The sequence below is a fragment of the Notamacropus eugenii genome, chromosome 3 (genome assembly GCF_028372415.1).
Source record: "Notamacropus eugenii isolate mMacEug1 chromosome 3, mMacEug1.pri_v2, whole genome shotgun sequence".
NCBI classification, from domain to species: domain Eukaryota; kingdom Metazoa; phylum Chordata; class Mammalia; order Diprotodontia; family Macropodidae; genus Notamacropus; species Notamacropus eugenii.
The window spans coordinates 409,530,885-409,552,459 of record NC_092874.1 but is presented as its reverse complement, the minus strand read 5'-3'; the positions used below and the strand labels follow the sequence as shown (position 1 = coordinate 409,552,459).

Below are 21,575 nucleotides of genomic sequence, written 5' to 3'. Positions count from 1 at the left end.
GATGGTTTCATTTATACGCAAACTAGGCAGAACTCTCTCTATATGTGGTCTGCATAGAAGTTACCATGTGTATATAAATATATTAACATACATTAATTTTAATTTAGCCAACAACACAGTCAGAGCCAAGATTAGGTAAAACATATGGTTTGTTAAATTGAAAGGCATAGTAGAGTACAATAGAATTAAAGAACAGGTACCCTAGTGGTTATTTAGTCCAGTTTCTTTCATTTTACAGATTGGTAAACCAAGGCCCAGAGAGATAAAATCATTTGTCCAAGTCATAACTGAAGTATACTGGAAAAGATCATACCAGCTCCAAGATCCCCTCGTTAAATTTTTATTGTAAACATTTCCACCTCAGAAATTAGCAAATGCTATAGATTTATTGCTTGGTTGATTTTCTAGATTTAAGAAGGTGACAGAGAAAATATTAATGATACAGATTAACTTTTCTGTTTGTTGTATGTTGTTTTTTTTTTTAAAAGTCAGTTGTTAAGCATTTACCAGCAGACCCCTAAATGTAAAGTACAGTCAGTATCTGAATCCAGATTGCCCCAATTTATAATATCTAGGGATGTATTAGGAAGTGAGGAGCTAGTTGACAATTTAACCTAATTTTGGGATTATACTGAATTAGTGCATTTAGACATGCAATGTAAAGCTAAAAAGAAAAAAATATCCCACCTGCTTTCAGTGTCATGAAATGTTGCTTTTTTTAGAAAAACATTGCCTTCCAGTAACATGCTTTAGTAGCTTAGCTTTTATGGGGTTCCACTGAAGACATTTCTTTTACCAATGTAGGTTGTCATCTTTGTAATTTACAGTTTTTGAGAGTTGATTGAAACAATGAGAAGTTAAGTAACTTGCTCAGAGTAAGAAAGCTAGCATGCTTCAGAGTCGAGACTTGAACTCTGGTCTTCCTGGCATCAAGGCCAGATCTCCATCCACTACACAGTGATGTCTCTCATGGGGAATATGAATTATATTAATTATTTCTATTTTATACGAATAACATAATTTATAGTGTCAATAAAGAGGCCACAGTAACATAGTGTGAAGAGGATTGAACCTAGAGTCAAGAAACTTGCAGTGAGTCCTTTGCTATCAAATGACCATGGAGCATTTGAGATGTCACTTTTCTCTTTGGAGAACTTAGTTTGCTCATCTATGAAATGAAAGAGTGAATTAGTTTATTTGGAATAACTTTTCCTGACTGTGATTTTTTTCTGTGAACTGTTTGAATCTCTAGCAAGATGAAATAAGTTTGAAATTATCCATAATACATTCAGATTAGGGGAGCAAGGTAATAGAAAAAGGAAGATGATAAATATTGATACATCCAAGGAGAACTAGCAAATGAAATAATAGCGAAAGTATGAGTTCACATATAGAGAACCTTCCACTTTGTAAAACAGTTTTCTCATTGAAATACTGGGTGGAAACCTGTTTACAAGCTTTGGATAACAGACACCAAGACACCAAGCAACAAGCTGGATCAGGTCTCTGGATCTCTTCCAGATTTCTGATCTAAAAGTTGCATGTGAATGTCTTATCCATCTTACATAATTACTGGTAGCTTTATGCTGTGTCTTTTCTGATGAACCTGTGACTTTCTTTTAGTTCCCAGTTCCAGGCTGCTCTACGAAATGAGTACACTGGACCTTGGACATCATGGTGGATACATAAAAGCTCAACTGTTAGAGCATTTTATTGTAAGGCTCTGGATTGCTAAATAGTGATATCTCTTTACTCCCATGGTGCAGATTCAACCCATCCATGTTGCATCATTCTCTGTGAGGTCTGTCTATATCTTTCTGTAAATCCTTGATAGATAACATTCCTTGTGTTTTGGAAGCATTCCTCCTGGATTTCCCATAATTTTGTGGAAACTAATGCAACATACTGGCTATTTCTTTCTCATCCTTAACTCTTGCTACATGCCTGATCCATCTTTTTTGGAATCTATATTTCCTCAGTGATGCACCTTATACCACTTCTGTAAACATCATCATAATACACAGAATCATGTTTACACCTCACCACACATATCTCTCCTTTTGCTTTGTATTACATTTTGCTTGGTTAGGGATCACTGTTCCATAATTCATAGCCTAATAGTATCACCAGGATAATTTTTATCTTAAAAATGGGAACTTTTGTTTCAAGGAATAGCTCATTGAAAGTTTATATTAATTTTAAAATGCAGTCTAGGCTCTTCCCCCCCCCCCCCCCCCTTTTTTGAGGCAATTGGGATTAAGTGACTTATTCAAAGTCATACAGCTATTAAGTGTCTGAGGACAGATTTGAGCTTGGGTCCTCCTGACTCCAGGACCAGTGCTCCACCTAGCTGCCTATTGCCTATTGAATTTTGACCTAGCTCTCTGTTCATTTTCAGTGACTGGGCTGTATGTGTGTACTGAGAGCCTAATTTACTGGACTACCTATCCAATTTCATATCATGCAATGAAAAGCAGTATCATAGATTTAGAGCTGAAAGGGAACTTAGAAGTTGTCAAGTACAACAACCTTATTTTACAAATGACTAAACAGAACTCCTGAAAGATGAAGTGACTTATTTAAGCTTTTACAGGTCGCGGAACCCAGTATTCAAATGTCAGTTCTCTGAATCCAAATTCAGGACTAGATATTCTACATTTTTTCTCTTCCCACCCCCATTCTTTGTTTCTTCTCCCTTTGCATTTTTAGACTACTCTCTTGTGGTCTTGGATCCTATTTCAGAAGTTCTGTCCTGTTCTGGTATTTTACAAAATGTAGCAAGTACTATATTTCACCTCTCATAAAAAAACAAAAACAAAAAACTCCTGACCCATTAAATCTTTTATGTATAATTCTTTGGTGAAAATTTGGAAACCAAAATGTGTTTGTTTTGTTTTATTTTGCAAAGGAAATCGTTTTGATACCACTTCTCCCTAACTGCCACTTGTCAATTTCCTTTGGCCAAGTAGTCAAGTTTTTAAAAAAATTTTTGTTAAATGGCTCCTGCACTTGACTAGGTGCTGTAACAGACGTTTAGAGAGGTGAGGGCTACACACTGAAATAAGGTATGCTAATTTCTACAAGTTTTTTGACAGAATCCGTGGACATTTTTCCCTTCATCATCAGATGATAAAACCTTTAAAATATTGCATTTTAAAATATTTGGAAGGCTGAAAGGATCAAAAAGTCTTTGCGAGAGTCTTCTTGGTAGACTGTGTAAAAAACCTGAACAAGTCAAAATACCATAGCCAAGTAAATAACAAGGGAAGAATGTATAGGTCACCCCCAGTCATCTGCAGGGATCATTATCATTGTTTATCACTGTTAAAGAAAGTCCCAGAAAGTAAGCAAAAGGTTAGTAGATTAGTAGTAGATTAGTGAGTAGATGTTTCCAATTTGTTTTTTTGTGGCTGCTGCCTATAGAACTTTTAAATGGTAGGTGAATACTTGGAATATAGTCCTAAGGCAAATCACTTTAACATTTGGTTCATTCTTTTATTTTTTCATTCATTGTAATTCAATTGTTTGGTGCCCACCACATGCAAATTGCCCAAGAAAAGAAATATAAGACTCAGTCCTTGTCCTCCAGAAAGCCATAGTCAAACTGGAAAGATTATACTCATGAAACAGCTTAAGTGATATTTCACAAGGAGATACTGAATCAGGCAGAAATGAGTGATATTAGAAGTCAAGATCGTCAGCATTCATTATAGCAGAATTGCTGCTGCATGGGAGATACTGCAGAAGACCATAAATTGGGAGATGGGAACTGATGGAAGAGGGGAAGGGGACTGTCATGAATGGAGACTTGGATACATGGTTACAGGACCACGAAATGCCAGCCTGTCTGCAAAAAAAGCTGAGATGAAAGCAAGAATAGGAGAGGGGAATAGACTGGGAACTACTTGGTTAAGAGACGGGGAAACCAGTTAGGAGGCAGCCATCTTGAAATAATGATGACTTAGAATAAAGATGGTGGCAACATTTTTAGGTACAAGAATCATTTCTTAGAAAGAACTGACAATGTGTGGTGAGTGGCTAAGGAATGTGAATAGTAAGGAAAAGTTACAGAGGACTTTACAATTTAAAGCTTGATTGACTAGGAGAATTAGTAGCAGAAATAAAAATATTGGGATAGTGTCCCATCCTCTTTTAGATAACTCAAAGGTAAGTTCCAATCTAAGCCCTTCGTGGTTGTCACTGATTCCTCAGTAGAGCTCTAAATTAATAGGATTTTCTTTGTAATTGTAATGTAATTAAACTTATGTGGAGTTCTTTGTTGATCTTTTTTTTCTGGGTGTTCATGACTTGCATCTGCCAGACTTTAAGATTTTTCACCTATTCTTTAAATAATCTCATAAAAGTCCCTTGTCTGCTGGGGACTCTGTCTGAAAGTGCCCCACCCTTAAGAGTTGGCATCATGCATCTCTATACATGGTCTTGAAGCCAATCACCCAAGGCAATGTCTGCTCTATTATTGTCATGTGGAATTTTATATACACCCATCGTTAGACTGAGTGTTTTGTCAACATAGATCACAATATCTTCTCTTTAGTGGGCTTCAGTCTTTTAGCTTCAAATATTTCTTAAGGGATGAATGAATGGAAATTGAATTTTAAAAATACACATTTTTATAAGGATATTTCTTTCTGAACTTAAGCACCAAATAAAATGAATGTTTCCATAAATAAAGGAGAAAAAGATTGCACATGAAACTGACTGTGTTGTATAGTCCTTGTTTTTCCTTTAAAGTACATAATGAATTCAATATATAGTATTCACACACACACACACACACACACACTTTTCAACATATAACCCTGCTTGTCTGTATTTCCTTCTGTTTTCTTGTGTGCGTTTTCTTAAAAAAAATGACTTCAACAGTTCTTCTCCACCCCAAACATTTTTAGGCTCTCTCTTCCAAGTATACCATCCCCCTTACCAAAATTTGAAAGAAAAAGATCCTTATAGCAAATATGAATAGTCATACAAAACAAATTCTCACATTGGCCATATTTGGAAAAGTGTATTTCATTCTCTTACTTGAGTTCATCACCTCTCTTACTGTAGTGAGGTGGGTACCATGCTTCATCACCATTCCTCTGTCCTTACATTGACTAAAGTTCTCTCAAAGTTGTTTGAGATTAAACAAAGTTTAATCTTTGAATAAGGGCACATGGTAGCCTACGTCTAGTGCTAAGAAATTAAACCCCAGGGTGTGTCATCTGTTTCTTCAATTTTAATCAAATGTATATGATTGGCTTATATATATGTGTGTGTGTGTGTGTGTGTGATTGGCTTATTACTATCAAATACCCCTGAAGCAAAAGAGAAAGAAATTGAATAGAGGATGTGGGGCAGCGGAATTTTAATTTCTACTTATGTAGCCACTGTGCATGCTGAAGTATATAGCCACTGTGCATGCTGAAGTATACGCAATTAAGACTTCTCCATCAAAGCTCTCCCAAAATCTTATTGTAGAATGAGGAAAACTCTACCTCCTTGATAACACTGATTTATTGAAGTTTATTTCTGTGAAATAAAAATCATCACCAAGTCCTACCAAAGTAGAAGTGAGTCCAAAACTAGGTGGCACAGTGGATGAGGGCTAGACCTGAAATTAAGAAGATTTAAGTTCATATCTGGCCCTAGACACTAGCTTTGTGACCCTAGATTCGTTACTTAACCTATGTCTGCTACAATTCCTCATCTATAAAATATGTATTATAAACCACCTACCTTCTAGAATTGATTTGAGGCCCAAATGAATTAATAGCTGTAAAGCATTTTCAATCCTTAAAGTGTTATTATAAATATTAGCTGTTATTATTAGCTATTATTAACGAAGTACGTGTCTCTTAGCTGAGGAATAAAGAGCCTGGCTAAGTATAACAACAGAAGGTTGCAAAATAGATTATTAAAACATGGATGAATTGTAGTTCACATCATTTCAGCCAATGAGGGATTACATACCCTCATAAAATTGTAGCCCTTTCAAATAATTAAAAATGATGAAGTTTCTATTTTTTCAGGATAGATGTCATCCCCTGAGAATAAATGGAAGCAAGTTGAAATTGAAACGTGTTTGTAGACAAAGTTGCTTTTTATTTTTAATTTTGGAAAGGATTAGCAGTCTCTAGGTATGGTTTAAATACAGTAAATTTTTATTTCTTTAGAATAACTTACGTGAGACCCACCTTAAATGTAAAATCATGGGCTAGATGATATTTCAGACAGATGATCTATGAAGCTATCATTAGGGAAAAAGCATTAAAAGTTTTTATGAAAGGTATTGTTACTTATATGGTATAAGAGTAACTATGAGAAGAACTTTAAAAAATAACTGAGGCTACACTCAGTGACTTTTCTTTTCCAAAGTAGAGGAGGCAACGTTTTATTTTGAATTGCTTAGCATTTATGTGAAATCACTGGAAACAGTTGACCCACTCTTTATTTAAATGCCTGGGAACTTCTCATCTTGAACAGTCATACAGTTTGCAAATACTGAAATGATCCCCTGGTAGGAAACTGCTGATGGAGATTTTCTTTTCCGTTTTTCTCTCCTTAACACAGTTGAAATGTTACCACAAAAAATATCGATCTGCCACCCGTGATGTCATTTTCCGCCTACAGTTTCACACAGGAGCCATTCAGGGCTATGGACTGATGTTTAGGAAGGAAGATTTGGACAATGCCAACAAAGGTAGAATTCTCTGAGTTCTCTGGTGTAAACATTCGGTGCCCGCCAGTAAGTGCACACAAATATGAGTAACTAGTACCTTTGCTCCCTTGGTTCATTAAATGTGCTCCTAAGGTTTCAACGTCTGTGTACTGTTGATGATACGCTGGTTTTGAATCTGGTCACATACTGCCTACAAAGGAAAAAATCACCAACCATGTTAAAAAAGAAATGATGTTATGTTTGTTCTTTGCTTTTAAAAGTAATATCATGTATCTTTGTTAGAGAGAGGCAGTTTGTCATAGTGGAGAGAAAGCTGGTCTAGGCTTCAGGAACCCCTTGGGTTCAAATCACGTTTGATAAATACCGCTGTATGAGAGTCAGCAAGTCACTTAAATTCCCAGTGCTGCAGAATCTCTCTAAGACCCCAAATTTCAGAACAGTGGATGATTTGCTTTGGAAAAACTGATTGAAATTAGCAGGTGGGAAATGGAGAGATGACAACTTTCTGTAATAGAAAACATTTCCTTTTTGAAAGATAAATAGAGCATAGGAGAGATAAAAATTTAATTTCCTTCTCTCTGCTTTCACTTAATTTCTGAATGCTCTTATTCTTTTATTCTTAGATGACCGTTTTCCTGATTATGGAAAGATTGAATTAGTCTTTTCTGCTACACCTGAGAAAATACAAGGTGAGCATTTAATATAAGAAATACTTACCTACTTGTATTTTAAGGTTATTTTAAAGTGAAAACTAAAAATAATCTTCCTTTCCTAGAAGGAATTTTGTACCTTCAGAATCAGAGTACACTTAACTGTGAATGCAAGTTTTATTAAACAGATAATATTTTCTACTAGCATTCATAACCCCCATTCTTCCCTACATTCCCTCTTTTTTTTAGGATTGCAAAATCTAATTTGCAAAATCACTTCAGAGATCATTTAGGCTAACCAGTACTCTAAGTCATAAAATAAAAATTTCTTTGGGATTTTAAAATAATTTCCAAGAAGTAGAATGGATTTGCAGTTAGAAGATTTGGTTAAAGCCCAGGTTCTGTCACTTAGGCTATTTGACTTTGGACAAGTCACAATCTCTGTGGGCCTCAGTTGTAAAATGAAGGAGTTGATACCAAGTTCCTTTCTGCTTCTAAATGTGTGATTTATGGGAAAAAAAAGAACAAATAAGACTTGCTTCCCCCAAAACCCCCCCAGTAAAAATAGAAAATTAATAAACATCTCTGCCACAGTACTAACCTTTGGGGTTTGTCATGTTTTTCCCTTCACTGTCTCAAAAAAAAAACCCCAAAAAAACATGTCCTATCCTCTCTTATAACATTGATGAGGAGCTACTTGGTTTTACTCATCAGTTCATTTCTAGCATTTCTAGTGGTAAACCCACTGGAAATATTTGCCCTTCTCATAACTGATGATAAAATAAACCTCTTCCTTCACTTTCGACAACCTGACTTTGTGTTTGTCCTCTATCCAAGGGTCTGAACATTTACAGAATGATCATGGAGTGGTTGTGGATTACAACACTGCAGACCCACTGATCCGGTGGGATTCTTATGAAAATATGAGTCCTGATGGGGAAGGTGAGTTTAGCTGGCTTTTATATAAAATCTTCAAATGGGGTGACTTCTCATTGGGATAAAATAAATGAGGTGGCTGAATGAAGCAGAGAAGGAAAGAATTCACTGCCTTAACCAAAACAGATCCACTGCCTATTGACAAACTTAGAAGATTTACTTTCAGTATGTTTACAGAATCCAAAAGCCATGGAAATACATGACCTAGTCATAGATTTCTGAGAGTTTATGAAAAACATATTGCTTGGATTTTGGTCAGAGTTTTGTAAAGCTGTAAATTGTGGGTGGCCAGTCAATGAAGTATATATAGGAACTTCTAAAATTGCATGTTTATAAGTTGCTGGTAATCTTTATCCCTTGAAGTACCCTCCCTTCCTGTTTATATAAACAACATGATCTACTCTATCTTAAGTAATGGATTATGATTCCTTCTGTAACCCAATGAACCAATTATACAGGGTATACCATAAAGTCTTAGAGATATGTTAAGCATTAGTAGATTAAAATTATACTAAAGTTTTTGGGATACCCTATATTTAGTTCTTATTTCCAGAATCTTAATCATCTAATGTTTGCAATTTGGAGTTATGGCCTTGTATTTTTTCTTTTTTCTCCTCTGACTCATCCAGATGTACTCTCTGTACTGACAGAGAGTACATAACATATAGCAATACAAGTGAAAACATGGGAAAAAACTGAAGGAATGAGATAACACCATAATGCAGTTCTGTACAGAAATAAGCAAGCAGACTGTAGATTTGAACAGATGAATTCACGGTGATTCGGATCTGGTTCAGGATATCTTCCATCTCTTGTGAATCATGGTTTGAGAATCAGGTTGGGTTGGAGAGACTAAAGAAAAACATTTGTCAAATTGCTACTCTCGGGAGTGAAGTAAACAAAAGGAATACATTTTGTGATTGAACAGGATAGCATGACGTTGTTGATCTATAAGCGGACAGGGAGGTTGCTGTGTCCTTAGGCAATAGCGTTAGCCAGTGATTGACATGAGTGCTTTCTCCTAATGGTGCCCACCTAAAGGTGCTCCTTCAGGAGATGGGGAATTTTTATTGAGTCAATACTCCTTTGGTGACTTCCAGATGTGACATTATAAACATGCCTGTATGCAACAGGAGTCACTGTTCTTTCAGGATTCCAGTGTTTTGTCTTGATGAAGCAGAGCTGGACAAGGAGTCAGGAAGACGGGCTTCTAATGATCATCCTCATTGTTATCACTGCTCAATTAGACCCTGGGTCGGAGATAGCTAGTCAATATCCATGATATTCTGGGCAGAGACTTTCACCAATTTCCTTATGTTAGTTAAAGGGACATTATTACATTTGACATCACCATGATCATCTTCATTATCATCATCATCGTCATCATCATTATCATCACTACCATTTAACACTTTAAAGTGTGCAAAGCTCTTTACATGTGTTATCTCATTTGATCCGCACTATAATCCTGGGAGGTAGGTGCTTTTATTATTTCTGTTGTATAGAGGAGGAAACTGATTATAACAGGTTAGTTGACCTAAGTCAATTTGGGATACACAGATATGTCTCCGGTAGGATTGGCACTTGGGGCTTCCAGAGTCCAGGTTGATCTCCATATCTGTTATGCCTCATTCTCTTTGCTATTGTTATATAGGGTTAACATGGCACAGAACAGAACAGAACAGAATGTGGAACTTGTGGTGAGGAAGACTTGAGTTCAGATTCTGCTTCTGATAGATACAATATGGCCCTGGTATGTCATTTAATCTCTGTCTGGTATAGGCTACTCCCCATCTACAGTGTCATAGAAGGATGGTGATCGAACTGTTCTGGTGGAGAATTCTTCATGCCACTGAAATCATAGATCTTCTGTATTGGTTTATTGTCATTGTTGGGTCTGCGTTCTCTTGTTCCCTGTATTTAGAGAATTTAACATCTCCTTTATGTGGTCACTGATTCCTAAAGTCAAGCAAAAAAGACTTTCCTCCCCTTGTCAACTATTTGCATAGAAAATGAATAAGATCCCTGCTCCACTCTTTCCAGAGTTCTGGTGGACTTTTAAGCCCCAGGAGGGAGACAGGATAGGAAGAGTCTAGTGCTGGTGAAAGGAGTGCATTCATGGTGTGCTGGGCAGAGACTCTCACCATTTACTCAGGCTGGTTAAAGGGGTATCATTACTGACATAACACTGCTACAGCCAAATCATGAATCATACTTGCTTAGAATAAGGGAATTCTCTGCTTTGGGCTTAGAGCAAGATCTTTTTTTTTTTCCTTTTCCGTATTTTGCACACTTAGAGGATGCCTTCAGATAAATATACTTTCTTGAAAAGGATATTTAATTTTTTTCTTTTCATTTTCCATGCATAGATCACTCATGCCACAGGAGCATAGATCATAGTACTTTGAACTAGAGATGTTTAAACTAGTAAATCAGAGATCATGCAGTCTGATCCCCTACTTTTAGGGGCTTTTGAGAAGCATGTGTCATGGTGCTTAGAGCGCTGCGGTCAAAGTTAAGATCCTTAGGCCCACATCTCACCTTGCGCCTTCTGAAGGTAGAAAGACTTCAACAAGTGTCAGGATTCCAGTGCCTAGTTCTGAGTCAGTGCTTAAGAAATGTCTGTTGTACTCCAAGCATGGGCCTGGTTGTGGACTCTGTGACTGCTGTAAGAGGACCAGGATAGGTTTTTATTTTCTCCCCCCTGTTAGTGGTTCACCAGGATAATCTACAAAGTCCCAAAGGGGTGATGATCTGTCTTGTTGGTGATAATACCCCACCATGGCATTCAGGACCCTGAAATTATTAAAGAAAAAGAAAACTTCATTTTTTTCTTAGCTCTTACAGAGAAGTTGGAAATCTGTATTACTCCTCATCAAAATCAGAGATAGGGGAATGAATGTAGATGCAATGCTGAGGGCGAAACTAATTACACCATTTATGCAGTTTCTGTCACGTAGTTAGGTGGTGCAGTGGATAGAGCACCAGTACAGAAGTCAGGAGGACCTGAGTTCAAATCTCAGCTCAGACACTTGACACTCACTAGCTGTGTGACCTTGGGCAAGTCACTTAACCCCAATTGCCTCATCCTGGGTCATCTCCAGTCATCCTGATGAATATCTGGTCACTGGATTCAGATGGTTCTGGAGGAGAAGTGAGGCTGGTGACCTGCACAGCCCTCCCTCACTCAAAAACAAAGTCAAGTGCAAGTCATGTCATTATTTCTCTGATGGCATGGTCTTCTTTGGCAGCGAAGGATGAACATACACACTTAATAAATGCTCTGTCTATCTATCATCTATCTCTATTGTATTTCTCTTATCTCTCTGTTGCTGTCACTTATCTACCTCTATATCTAATTCTCTATTGCTATCTCTGTCTTAACTATCTCAGTTATCTGCCTATCTATCTCTGTCCATCCATCCATCCATTCATCCATCCATCCATCCATCCATCCATTCATCCATCAATCATCTGTCTTTGACAAAGTTAAGGGAAATCTGTTTCCTCTTTTGATGCCTGATTTTCTTCACTCTTTTCTTTTTTTTTCATCTAACTGCTGCTGCTGTGGGAGTGTTCCTTGCTTCAGAATGTAAACTTAAAGAATTTGGGATCTTAGGCAGAATAAAAGTGAGAAAAAGATCTGCCTACTAATGATAGGATGGGGAAGGACTCCCTTAGCAGTGAGAATTTCCTTTTTTCCAGTGATGCTTTTTTCATGCTTTTCTCCATCCTCCTTCTTTTCCTTAGCAGTTAGATGGTACAGCAAATAGAGCCCTGGGCATGGCGTTCCCAAGATCTGACTTTCAGTCTCATCTCAGACACTAGCAAGTCATTTAACTTCTGTCTGTTTCCTTGCCCATAAAATGGTCATAAAAAAGCACCTATGCCTGAGGGTTGTTGTGGGAATAAAATGAGAAAATATTTGTAAAGTGTTTTGTAAACCTTAAAGTGCTATACAAATGCTGGCTAAGATTGTCGTGCATCATCATCATCACCATGCTTTCTCTCTTTCCCACATTGTGCATGTAACATATGTTATTACAATGCATTGTTGCTTTGCCACTTTACATACATATCACTTCTTCTTAACTACATTCCCTAGAAAGGGAAGAATATTTCAGTATTTTGCATTGCCAGGACTTCCTGCAGGGAAGTAGGTACAGCCAAGCCAGGTAGCAGTGTGCATGGTGAGATCCTCTTCTTCATGAGCTGGAATGAGAATTTATTAGTGATATTTCAGGAGAGAAAAGCATCATTTAAATTTGTGGTTTTATTTTCAGTTCTGGAATGAGAGGAGGAAGTGTGGCATAATGGCTTGTTTTGGGACTGGAAAACTGGGTTTAAATCCCACACCTGATGTGAATAACTTTTGTAACTTTGGGCAAGTCCCTTGGCTATATCATGTGCCTCAGTTTCCTAGTGCTTATCTCCTGGGGCGTAGAGGGCTGAGGAAAGAATGGAAAATATACCTGGAGTTACTTATAGGAAGAAATTTACGGATCCTTCCTCTAGCTATGTATTGCAATAAGGTATAGCTATCTCAGCTATTTAAGGCTTGTATATTTGAGCTTCCAGTATTCATTTGGTCCACTGTGTTTTACAGAGTTTGACATTTTGCCTTGCTGCGGTCGTGAGGGTTATCAGGGAACAACAATGGTCAAATAAAGAGGTATTTCACTTGTCAACAGTATTGTATTGATCGTTATCAGTACCACATCTCCATCTGTCCTTCCACCTTGGCTCGATCTGGATGAGCAAGCTCTGTCTCCTTGTGAACTTCTTTAGGAGAACATGCTCACTTTAATGGACAGAAGCTTTTCCTCACTGGTTCAGTGCTGCCTTTGTTACAGATACCTTTTTCTCATCAGTGAAAAGCTCTTGGTGTTCAGGCATGTATCCATGCCCTATGATTTCATTCCACATTTGACTTCTTTTCCTTCATTTTCCCCAGTCCTCTTCAACGTCAAGTTAATAGCTGTTGAACAGGGAGTTGCCTTCTTGGGTAGTGAAACCTTTTTACTTTCCCAGTGGGCCCCTTCAGTGTTGCAATACCAAGGCTTGGTAGGACCGCATGGATTGGTCGCTTTTCAAAGGAATGCCAACATCTTGCAATTAGAACTGGGTTGAAGCTGTTTCTGGGGAGTTCTTTTTCACTACATTTTTGGTGATGAAAGCAGCTCCAGTTTTAGTTCTCGAATGTGTGTAAAGCTTTGAAAAATAAAGCTGTGGCAGGCCAAAAGAAGTTTGTTTTCCATTGACAGGCACTGCGTTACAACAGTTTCCCACTCCTTGAGTGCTGTGGGTAATGAAAACAGAAACACTGAATTACCGGATTTCTGCTGCAGAAATGATTGCCAGTTTGGAATCATGCCTTTTCCCTCCATGTGCCTTCAGTTGTTCCCCCTTCTGCAAAGCGCTCCCTCTTTTATCTCTTAATGATTTGCCTTTGTTGTGATGATAGCGATGCTAAGAGGGAAGCTAATGTGGACAAGGCTTCACAAAAGACTCATTGTCACAGTGGTAACGAGCATATTTTATTTTGACTTTTTTAATTTATGGGAACACTTTGGGGGTATTTGGCTTAATTGTAGGCTCCTGGGATGTTCATGTTCTGCAGTGATATACTAAGAGGAGGCTCCTGAATCACAGAATCCTTTACAGTTGGAAGAAGCAGCCATGTCGTCTAATGGTGTCGAACTCAAATCAAAATGGGTCCCTGCTGGCCACATATCCTAGTTTCTTTTTAATTTACTTTGATTATAGTTGGAGTTTGGGGCCTTGAGTTGATAATCTCTGATCTAGTCCGACCCATATCCCTAAAACTATCACCACTACATTATACCTGAGAAGAGGTCATCCCCCTTTTACTTGAATTGCTCCAATATGGAGCAACTCTAGCAACTGAAGCAACTGGTTCTCCTGGAATAGCTGACTTTTCCTGACATGTTTGCCTTTTTGTAATTTCTACTCCCTTGCTCCTCCTTCTGCACTCTGAAGCCAATTCTGTGACAGCTCTTAAAATATTTAAAGACAGCTTTCATCTCCCTCCCCCCATCAACCAGTGTTCTTCCTCTGTAGGATCTAACTGGGGATTTCACATTAATGAATGGCAGTCCCTAACATTATTCACAAAGCTATTATACTGAAGAGGCTCCAGAGGATGGATGATATATTTTCTTCCCTTTTGTCCTACATCTGATTAAGTAGAGCTCACGTACTCAAATGCCAAGAATAGTCTTAGGTACATTAACAACTTCTATCTGGAGACCAGAATGGTCATGTGATTACAAGGGCCATGGAAACTCTTTTCCTTATGGAAACTTCTGGATTATCCTGCTGGATTTCATTGATGTTCCACTGTATTTTAAGTAGGACAATATTATAAGAAAGAAATACAGTAATTAACATCAACACGACCTAGTTTAGTGCTTTTTTCCCCCGTCCTTAACACTTTACCATCCTAGTGCCATTTTGTGGCACTGAAAATGAGAGATGAAATTCATTCATCTTTCAGCTTGAATCTAGTTTTGTTTTCAAAGTTTGTGAATACCCTATTTTTAATATCAAAGTCATTTTCTTCATATTTGCCACTCCATTGAACCCTCACTTGGAAAAAAAGAAAGAAGTTAATTAAACCCAGTTGACATAGCAACCCTGTCTTCCAGTGCAGTCTTCAACTGCACCCATGTTCCCCATAATTTCTACTCAGAAAGGAAGAGTATTACATCTTCTGTTTTCTTTGCTGAAGTTTGCTCATAATTATTCATGAGAATCTGACTGCCCCTTTCCTGCTTTTCATGTTTATAATAATTGTGTTATTCTCTTTCTGCTTATCTAATTTTGTGTCCTTTCCTACATGTCTTTCCAATATCACTTTGAATTTCTTTTATTTTTTTAATGAAACTTAATACGATACCTGGCATAGTGCACTTAATGAATGTTTATTATTGACTGAATGCCTGGTGCAGCAATATTTCTTTATTTCATATAACTTAGTTCAGTCATTCTTAATCCTTTGGCAACCAATTTACTTTCAGTTTTCTTTTACCAACAAAATACTGCCCTGGAGAGCTGTAGTATTTATGGGACCTTTCTTTCAGGTCAAACAGTGAATATCTTCTTACAAATTGTTTACCTTCATAGCCATCTCTAAATCAGGGAAAATGTCATCTTTCTTTGCCTTCCATTATGGCTTAAAAGGCTTTTGTTTTTCTCATGAGCTTGAGAGGTGAAAGGATTGGCATTCTTTAGTTCACCAGGGCCTTTTGATTGGCCTTCAAAAGGAAAGATAGAATCCTTTCCCTGCTGGAACTCTGAAAGAACAATAACCTTTCTTATCTTTCAGGAGCTTTATAGGATAAACTGGCCTGGCTTTGGTAAATTCTGGGTAAACAAGCCTAAACAAAGGACTTCATAGCTACTAAAGGAAATGCTCTCCATCTTGCAGAGTTGGTGCTCTTGTGAGAGGGTTTCCTCACCCAGGAATTCCTAGTAGCAATAAGATTGCATGTTCAGTTCCAGTTACAATCTGAAAAAAATTCACAAAGAAAAATGAAATGGAAGTGAAAGATGGGAGTTACTAGAATGCCAGATATTCTTGGTAATTTGCATTAATCTAAGGCAGGGGTTAGGAGATTAGCCAAAAGTTTGAATTACAGAATATTTTAAAAGAAATACATTTGCCATTGACTCATTTGGGTTTAAACATTGTGCCCTCAAAATGTTTTCACTCTGAGGTAGGTTTCATGTAAATATTGTGAGTTGTCTCCATATGGTGATATATTATCCTGTCTGCACAGTCAGGCCTGTGCCCTAAGTGTGCTTTGCCTGAAACAAGTACAAGTACATATTTGACTCAAAATCTGAAGAAAAGGGACATTCTGTACCCTTATTCTAAAAATGCAAATCCTTCATTCATGAGTGTTTTCTGTCACTGAAAAGGAGATAACTTTCCTGTGTGCTTTATAGAGAAGTAGAGTATGACTGGGAGAACAAAGCTGCCTTTGCTTCTTTAACTGGCCTGCTACCTAGCTGACATTTCATTTAAATCCAGAATTTGTGAGAAGTAGATCTATAGCTCACCTTTAGGCCTCTGATTTCTGAACTGTTTTAGAAAATTCCTTTAAAACAATGCCATCGCTTTCCTCCATGCTCTTTTTAAGAACAGGTATGTCAGGTCAACACAGTTTTAGGTTAGTTTCTTGAAACTATCAAACTTTCTTTTTTATACGATCAATTTATTTCACCATTTTTTGCCTAGTGCTGAGAGAAGTTTCAATTTGGGGAACAGGCCTGGAGTCAGAGAAGACCAGAGAATAAATCACCCATTTACTCACCCATTTACCAGCTGGTCCTAGACAAGATATTTAAGCTCTGTCTGCCTCAGTTTGCTCATCTGTAAAATTAGGATAATTAGATAAACACTACCTTGCAAGGTGTTTGTGAGAATTAAGTGAGGTAGCATTTATAAAATTTATAAAAAGCACTTATTAGCACAGGGCCTTGCATATAGTAGACACTATAAATACTTTTCCCCCCTTCCTTTTCCTGCTTCTTTCCCCCTCTTTCATCTCCAGGGTTATTGTATTTGTAATACAGTTAGCATAATGAGTGGCACATAGCAGGTTTAATAAATGCTTATTTCTTTGCTTTCTGTTTAAATGAACAAAACTTCCAAAATCACAGCGATCTGAATAATGGATTTGTTATTTATTAGAACATAAGACGTAATGTCAAAGAATATTTTTATGTTAAAATAGGTCACAAGATAAGTACAGTTCTTATATTTTAACTGAGGGAACTATGTAGGTGATTGTCCTCAACATATGATTCTACTTACAGAAAACTTTTACACTCAGAAAGCTGCCCCAAATGTGGATTCACTTATCTTGACTGCCGTGAATGCAAGAATTGCCCTGTGCTTAGTGCACTGTGGATTTTCAGATCCCCTTCAACTTGGCCTATGCCTTTCCTTACCACATCCCCATGCTGCAATTGCTAATACAAATCTATTGACTGACCACCATCGCATCTCCCCCCACCATGCACCAGTCAATTTTGTCCTATCGTACTCTTCCTTTCCCCTTTTTTTTTTCCACACTGGAAAAACCATGTCCCACTTCTCTCATCACCAGTCTCCCCTACCTTTTTTTTTATTAATTCTCTATTACTTCTACTACAACCAAACTACTTAGCACCATAGTTGATACATGGTAAGCACTATGTAAATGTTTATAATTTAAAACTGCATATATCTTACAAGAGAGATACTTCAAAATAACTAATATGGTATTAGTTAAATGGAAATAGGTAGAATGGCTCAAGAAGCTAGCTACCATTTATCATGTTTTCTTTTCATATTTATGTTCCAAACAAATTCTTACTGTAGTCACTGAGGAAAATAGCAACTCTTGCCAGTGACCCCACTGGGGACATTGTCCTTTCTCCTACTCTGGAATTGATTATATCTGAAACCCAAGGCACAAAGAATGCCAGAGAATTGGGAAATGATAACTGTGTCAAAAGTTCAGTCATAGGTGTGCCATGAATACTTCTCTGAAATGTTGGGTATCCTTTTGTGTTTGCCTGTGTGAGAGACCATGAGGCTCTCAGAATCAGAGAGAAAAGCACTCTGATAAAACGAAAAATTGCAAATAAAGTTTCATAGTCTCCTGATACAAGATGGTGGAGAAGGAGGGAAGGAATCAAGAAGACAGTATTGAAGAATGATCTTGCCTACTATCTTCTCTCCCTGCACAGAAGAAAGAGCTGACCCTATGCAGTATGTTTCCTTGAATAGGTTCTACAGAATAGGATTAACTAGGAAGATGACTCTTCGCCCCACATAGTTTTCCTGGGACTCTGGAGCAGTGACACAAAGCCCTAGGACCAACCCACATTATCATAGCTTTAGACCTTGGGTGCCATCTTCCTTCTGCTTTCATTATGTTAGCTACTTGACTTCCTCTTCTGAGATACTACCTCACATTTACTAAGGTCTGTGAAACAATCTCCTCATAACATCAACTCTATTAGGGTATTAATACAAGTGTTATTCATTCCATGTCACAGAGAATAGAGCTGTGGCCTTGGAAGATGGAAGATACGGGTTCAAGTGTAACTTCTGGCACAGACTAGCTGTTGGGAACTTGGACAGATCTCTCTCAGTGTCTCAGGAGATTCCCCAAGGATATAAGTTGCAGAGTAGGTGTTGACCAGAATTATTAGAAGGAGTTTTTTAAAGGTATCTCCTCAGGCCTAATAAACTTATTCACATTTCTTTGTACATGTTCGTGTGCGTGCTGTCTGTCCCATTAGATTGTGAGCTCCTTGAGAGAATGAACTGTCTTTCAACTTTCTCTGTATTCCTGTTCCTTAGCACAGTTCCTGCAGTATAGTAGCTGCTTAATGAATGATTATTGACTGACTGACATACTGAGAGCCCAAGGCTTAAGTGGAATTATATAAAATAACCCAAATCTAGTAGTCTTGATATATTGCTGGTTCTGAAATCTGTAGATTTTGTATGATGAATTAAAGCTTATCATTTTAAGTTTGCCAAAACAACAAAAAATAGAATTCACATGCTTTTCTCTCTTTGGAAAACACTTTCCTCTACCTATTCTGTCTGCCCAGTTTTTCATAAAGTCATACCAAGGATTGCTATGTTGGAAAACCCTAACCACAACAAAATTGTGTAATTAAAATATAATGGTACGTTTCTACTTGGTTTTGTTTGTTTGTTTGTTTTTTAGTAAGAAGATGTTCAGGGAGCTATGTATGTTTTAAAGTTAGTTCCAAATAATATTGGCAATGTAGGAAAAGCCTACTTGTACTTCATTTTCTCTTCAGTGCTCAATTAAACATTTATTAAATATCTACTTTGTGTGGTCTGCTGTGCAGTTATTCCAGTTTGTCCAAAAGGAAACAATCCTGGCTCTAGTCATTTGTCTTTGAGTTGATTTTTTTTGGTCTATTCCATGTTTGCTTCCCATTTCTAATACTAATTGTTCTTAGATATAAGTAAATGTTATACTGTGTTTCAGTGCCTATATTTCACACAATTTGCAAAATTGTACTTATCTACGAAGGGCCGTGTAAATGTGTATCCTTTAGCTTCTTCAGGCCATAACTTCCCCTTACGTACAGGGATAGAGTTACGCTTGATAATTTCTGTGGTCCCTTTTAGCTCTAAAACTATGTAATTCTGTAGTAGTTGTATCAGTTTTGATGGATGTCACTTTGCATTTTGTTTTCCCACAGTATATAAGGACTTGTGGACTTCTAGAATGAATAAAATTTATCAATGATCTGACTCAACTTTCTCATTTTATATGAGAGAAAACTGAGGTGAGGAAGTGTGCAGTTACTGAAGTCTACACTTTTTTTTCACAGTGGTATAGATATTCTTAATACGAAGCATACAAGGGTAGGAAATATTTTATCCCATTAGATACAGCTACAGCATACTATTATAAGTGCACACCCAGATTAAGTTGCAATTACCATATGAAATACATAGGATTTATATTTGGTGGGGTTGTAGGTAGTATGATAAATAGAAAGCCCCAGATATCAAAAACCCTCATGTCACCTCATTAGAGTAGACCTGACCAGCTCTCAAACATTTTGCCAGGGCTTCTAACAAATAGCAAAGTAGACTGATAACATCCTTTCTTCTAAATCTATTTTATCCTCTATCTGCCCAACATTGTAGGAGTCCTAAAGCTAAGGCAGAATGGGGAAAAGAAAAGCTGATGATTATGAACTCTCTTAGGTAGTTGTGTTCAACTTTTTAGAGAACTTGATTTATGAGGGTATTTCTTTGAGTGTTTTCTTAGGAAATGGCTTCTGGATCCAAACAAAATATATGAACACAAAATTTTAAACAGCAAAAAAAGTCTTTAAAATGTCTATGAGTATAAAATATACTTATCTAACCACTTTATTGAAAAGTGTATAGCGTGATGGAAAGAGCATGGACTTGGAAATCAGGAAGCCAGCATTCAAATCCCCATTCTACTTTTTAATTAGTAGCTGTTTGACTCCCTTGCACCTCTCTGAGCCTCAGTTTTCCCACCTGTTTTATAAGAATATTAGATTATATAATAGCTAAACATGTTCAACCTCTAATATTCCCATGATTCTTGAAATTTCCTGAGCTTGAGTTTTCTTATTTGTTCAATGAAGCAGCTCGATTGGATGATCTCCATGTTTTTTTTTTTCCTGTGCTATTATATGATTTCATTGTATTATTGTATCCATAGGTGATGAAAGCAGGTCCATGAATGATGAACGCTCTCAGTGAATTGATTGTAGGTAACAATAGTTCCCCAAGTTCATTCCTATATATAATGTGAAACCAGTTCGTATTTTACAAGGAAGTATTTCTTGTAAGAACATCTTTGCCATGTGTCATAGCCCATGCCTATAATCCCAGCTACCTAGAAGACTGAAGGTGATAGATCTTTGGGTTTCAGACTTCTTAGCTACAGGCTAAGGCAGTTGGGCATAGGCAGTCAATTTGACATGATTATGGTGACTCCCTAGATATGAGGGCTGCCATATTACCTAAGCAGAGGCAAATTTGCTCAGGTTGAAAATAGAGCAGGTCAAAGCTCTGTGTTAATCATAGTGATGTTAGACCAAAAAGTAGCCCCTGTACTACCGGGCTTTGTGAAATAGGGACATCCAGTCTTTTGTTTTTGCATCACCTTTTTTTCTGAATTATTCTCTCCTCTTACCAGGTAAGCCATCCTCATAACAAAGAATAAAAATCAAAATGAATCAATACATTAAAGGAATCTGACCGTATTTTACAACTTTCCATACTTCTTAGCGAGGGCCCCACCTCTAAAAAAGGGTTCAGAGGTGCATTTTCTCAACTCTTTTGAGGGACCTTCCTTGGCCATTACAATTATACAAAATTCCTTTTTATTGCCATTGCTTTTTCCCTTTAAATTATGGGCAAGTTATTTTACTGAAACTTCCTCAAAGGGCTTTATGAGCTATCTTTCATTGACTTTCAGTAGGACTGGGATATATTTTATTATTTGAAAATAATTAATAGATTATTAACTTTTCAGAATGTGAGCCATATTTATGAATGAATCTATACTCAGATCTTAGCATTGTGTATTACAGTTTCTTCATTTGTAAAAGGAAGATATTAATATTTATGCTTTCTACTTATTTTGAGGATCAAATGAGAATATGGATTCAAGTGTTTCATAAATCATTAAGTTCTTTATAAAAGTCAATTATAAAGGATAGGTACTCAATACCACTGATGTAGTGGGGAAAAG

At 37.2% G+C, this 21,575-nt stretch overlaps 1 protein-coding gene across 9 annotated transcripts in view; it reads left to right on the top strand.

The window, feature by feature from the left end:
• The window catches only part of TNS3 (tensin 3), a 511,962-nt gene that overhangs the window by 347,310 nt on the left and 143,077 nt on the right, over nt 1-21,575 (top strand). For all 9 annotated transcript variants that reach the window (XM_072598110.1, XM_072598117.1, XM_072598114.1 and 6 more), the window contains 3 exons: nt 6,574-6,703; nt 7,306-7,371; nt 8,170-8,274. In XM_072598110.1, coding sequence (XP_072454211.1) covers nt 6,574-6,703; nt 7,306-7,371; nt 8,170-8,274 — 301 coding nt within the window. The remainder of the gene's footprint in view (nt 1-6,573; nt 6,704-7,305; nt 7,372-8,169; nt 8,275-21,575) is intronic.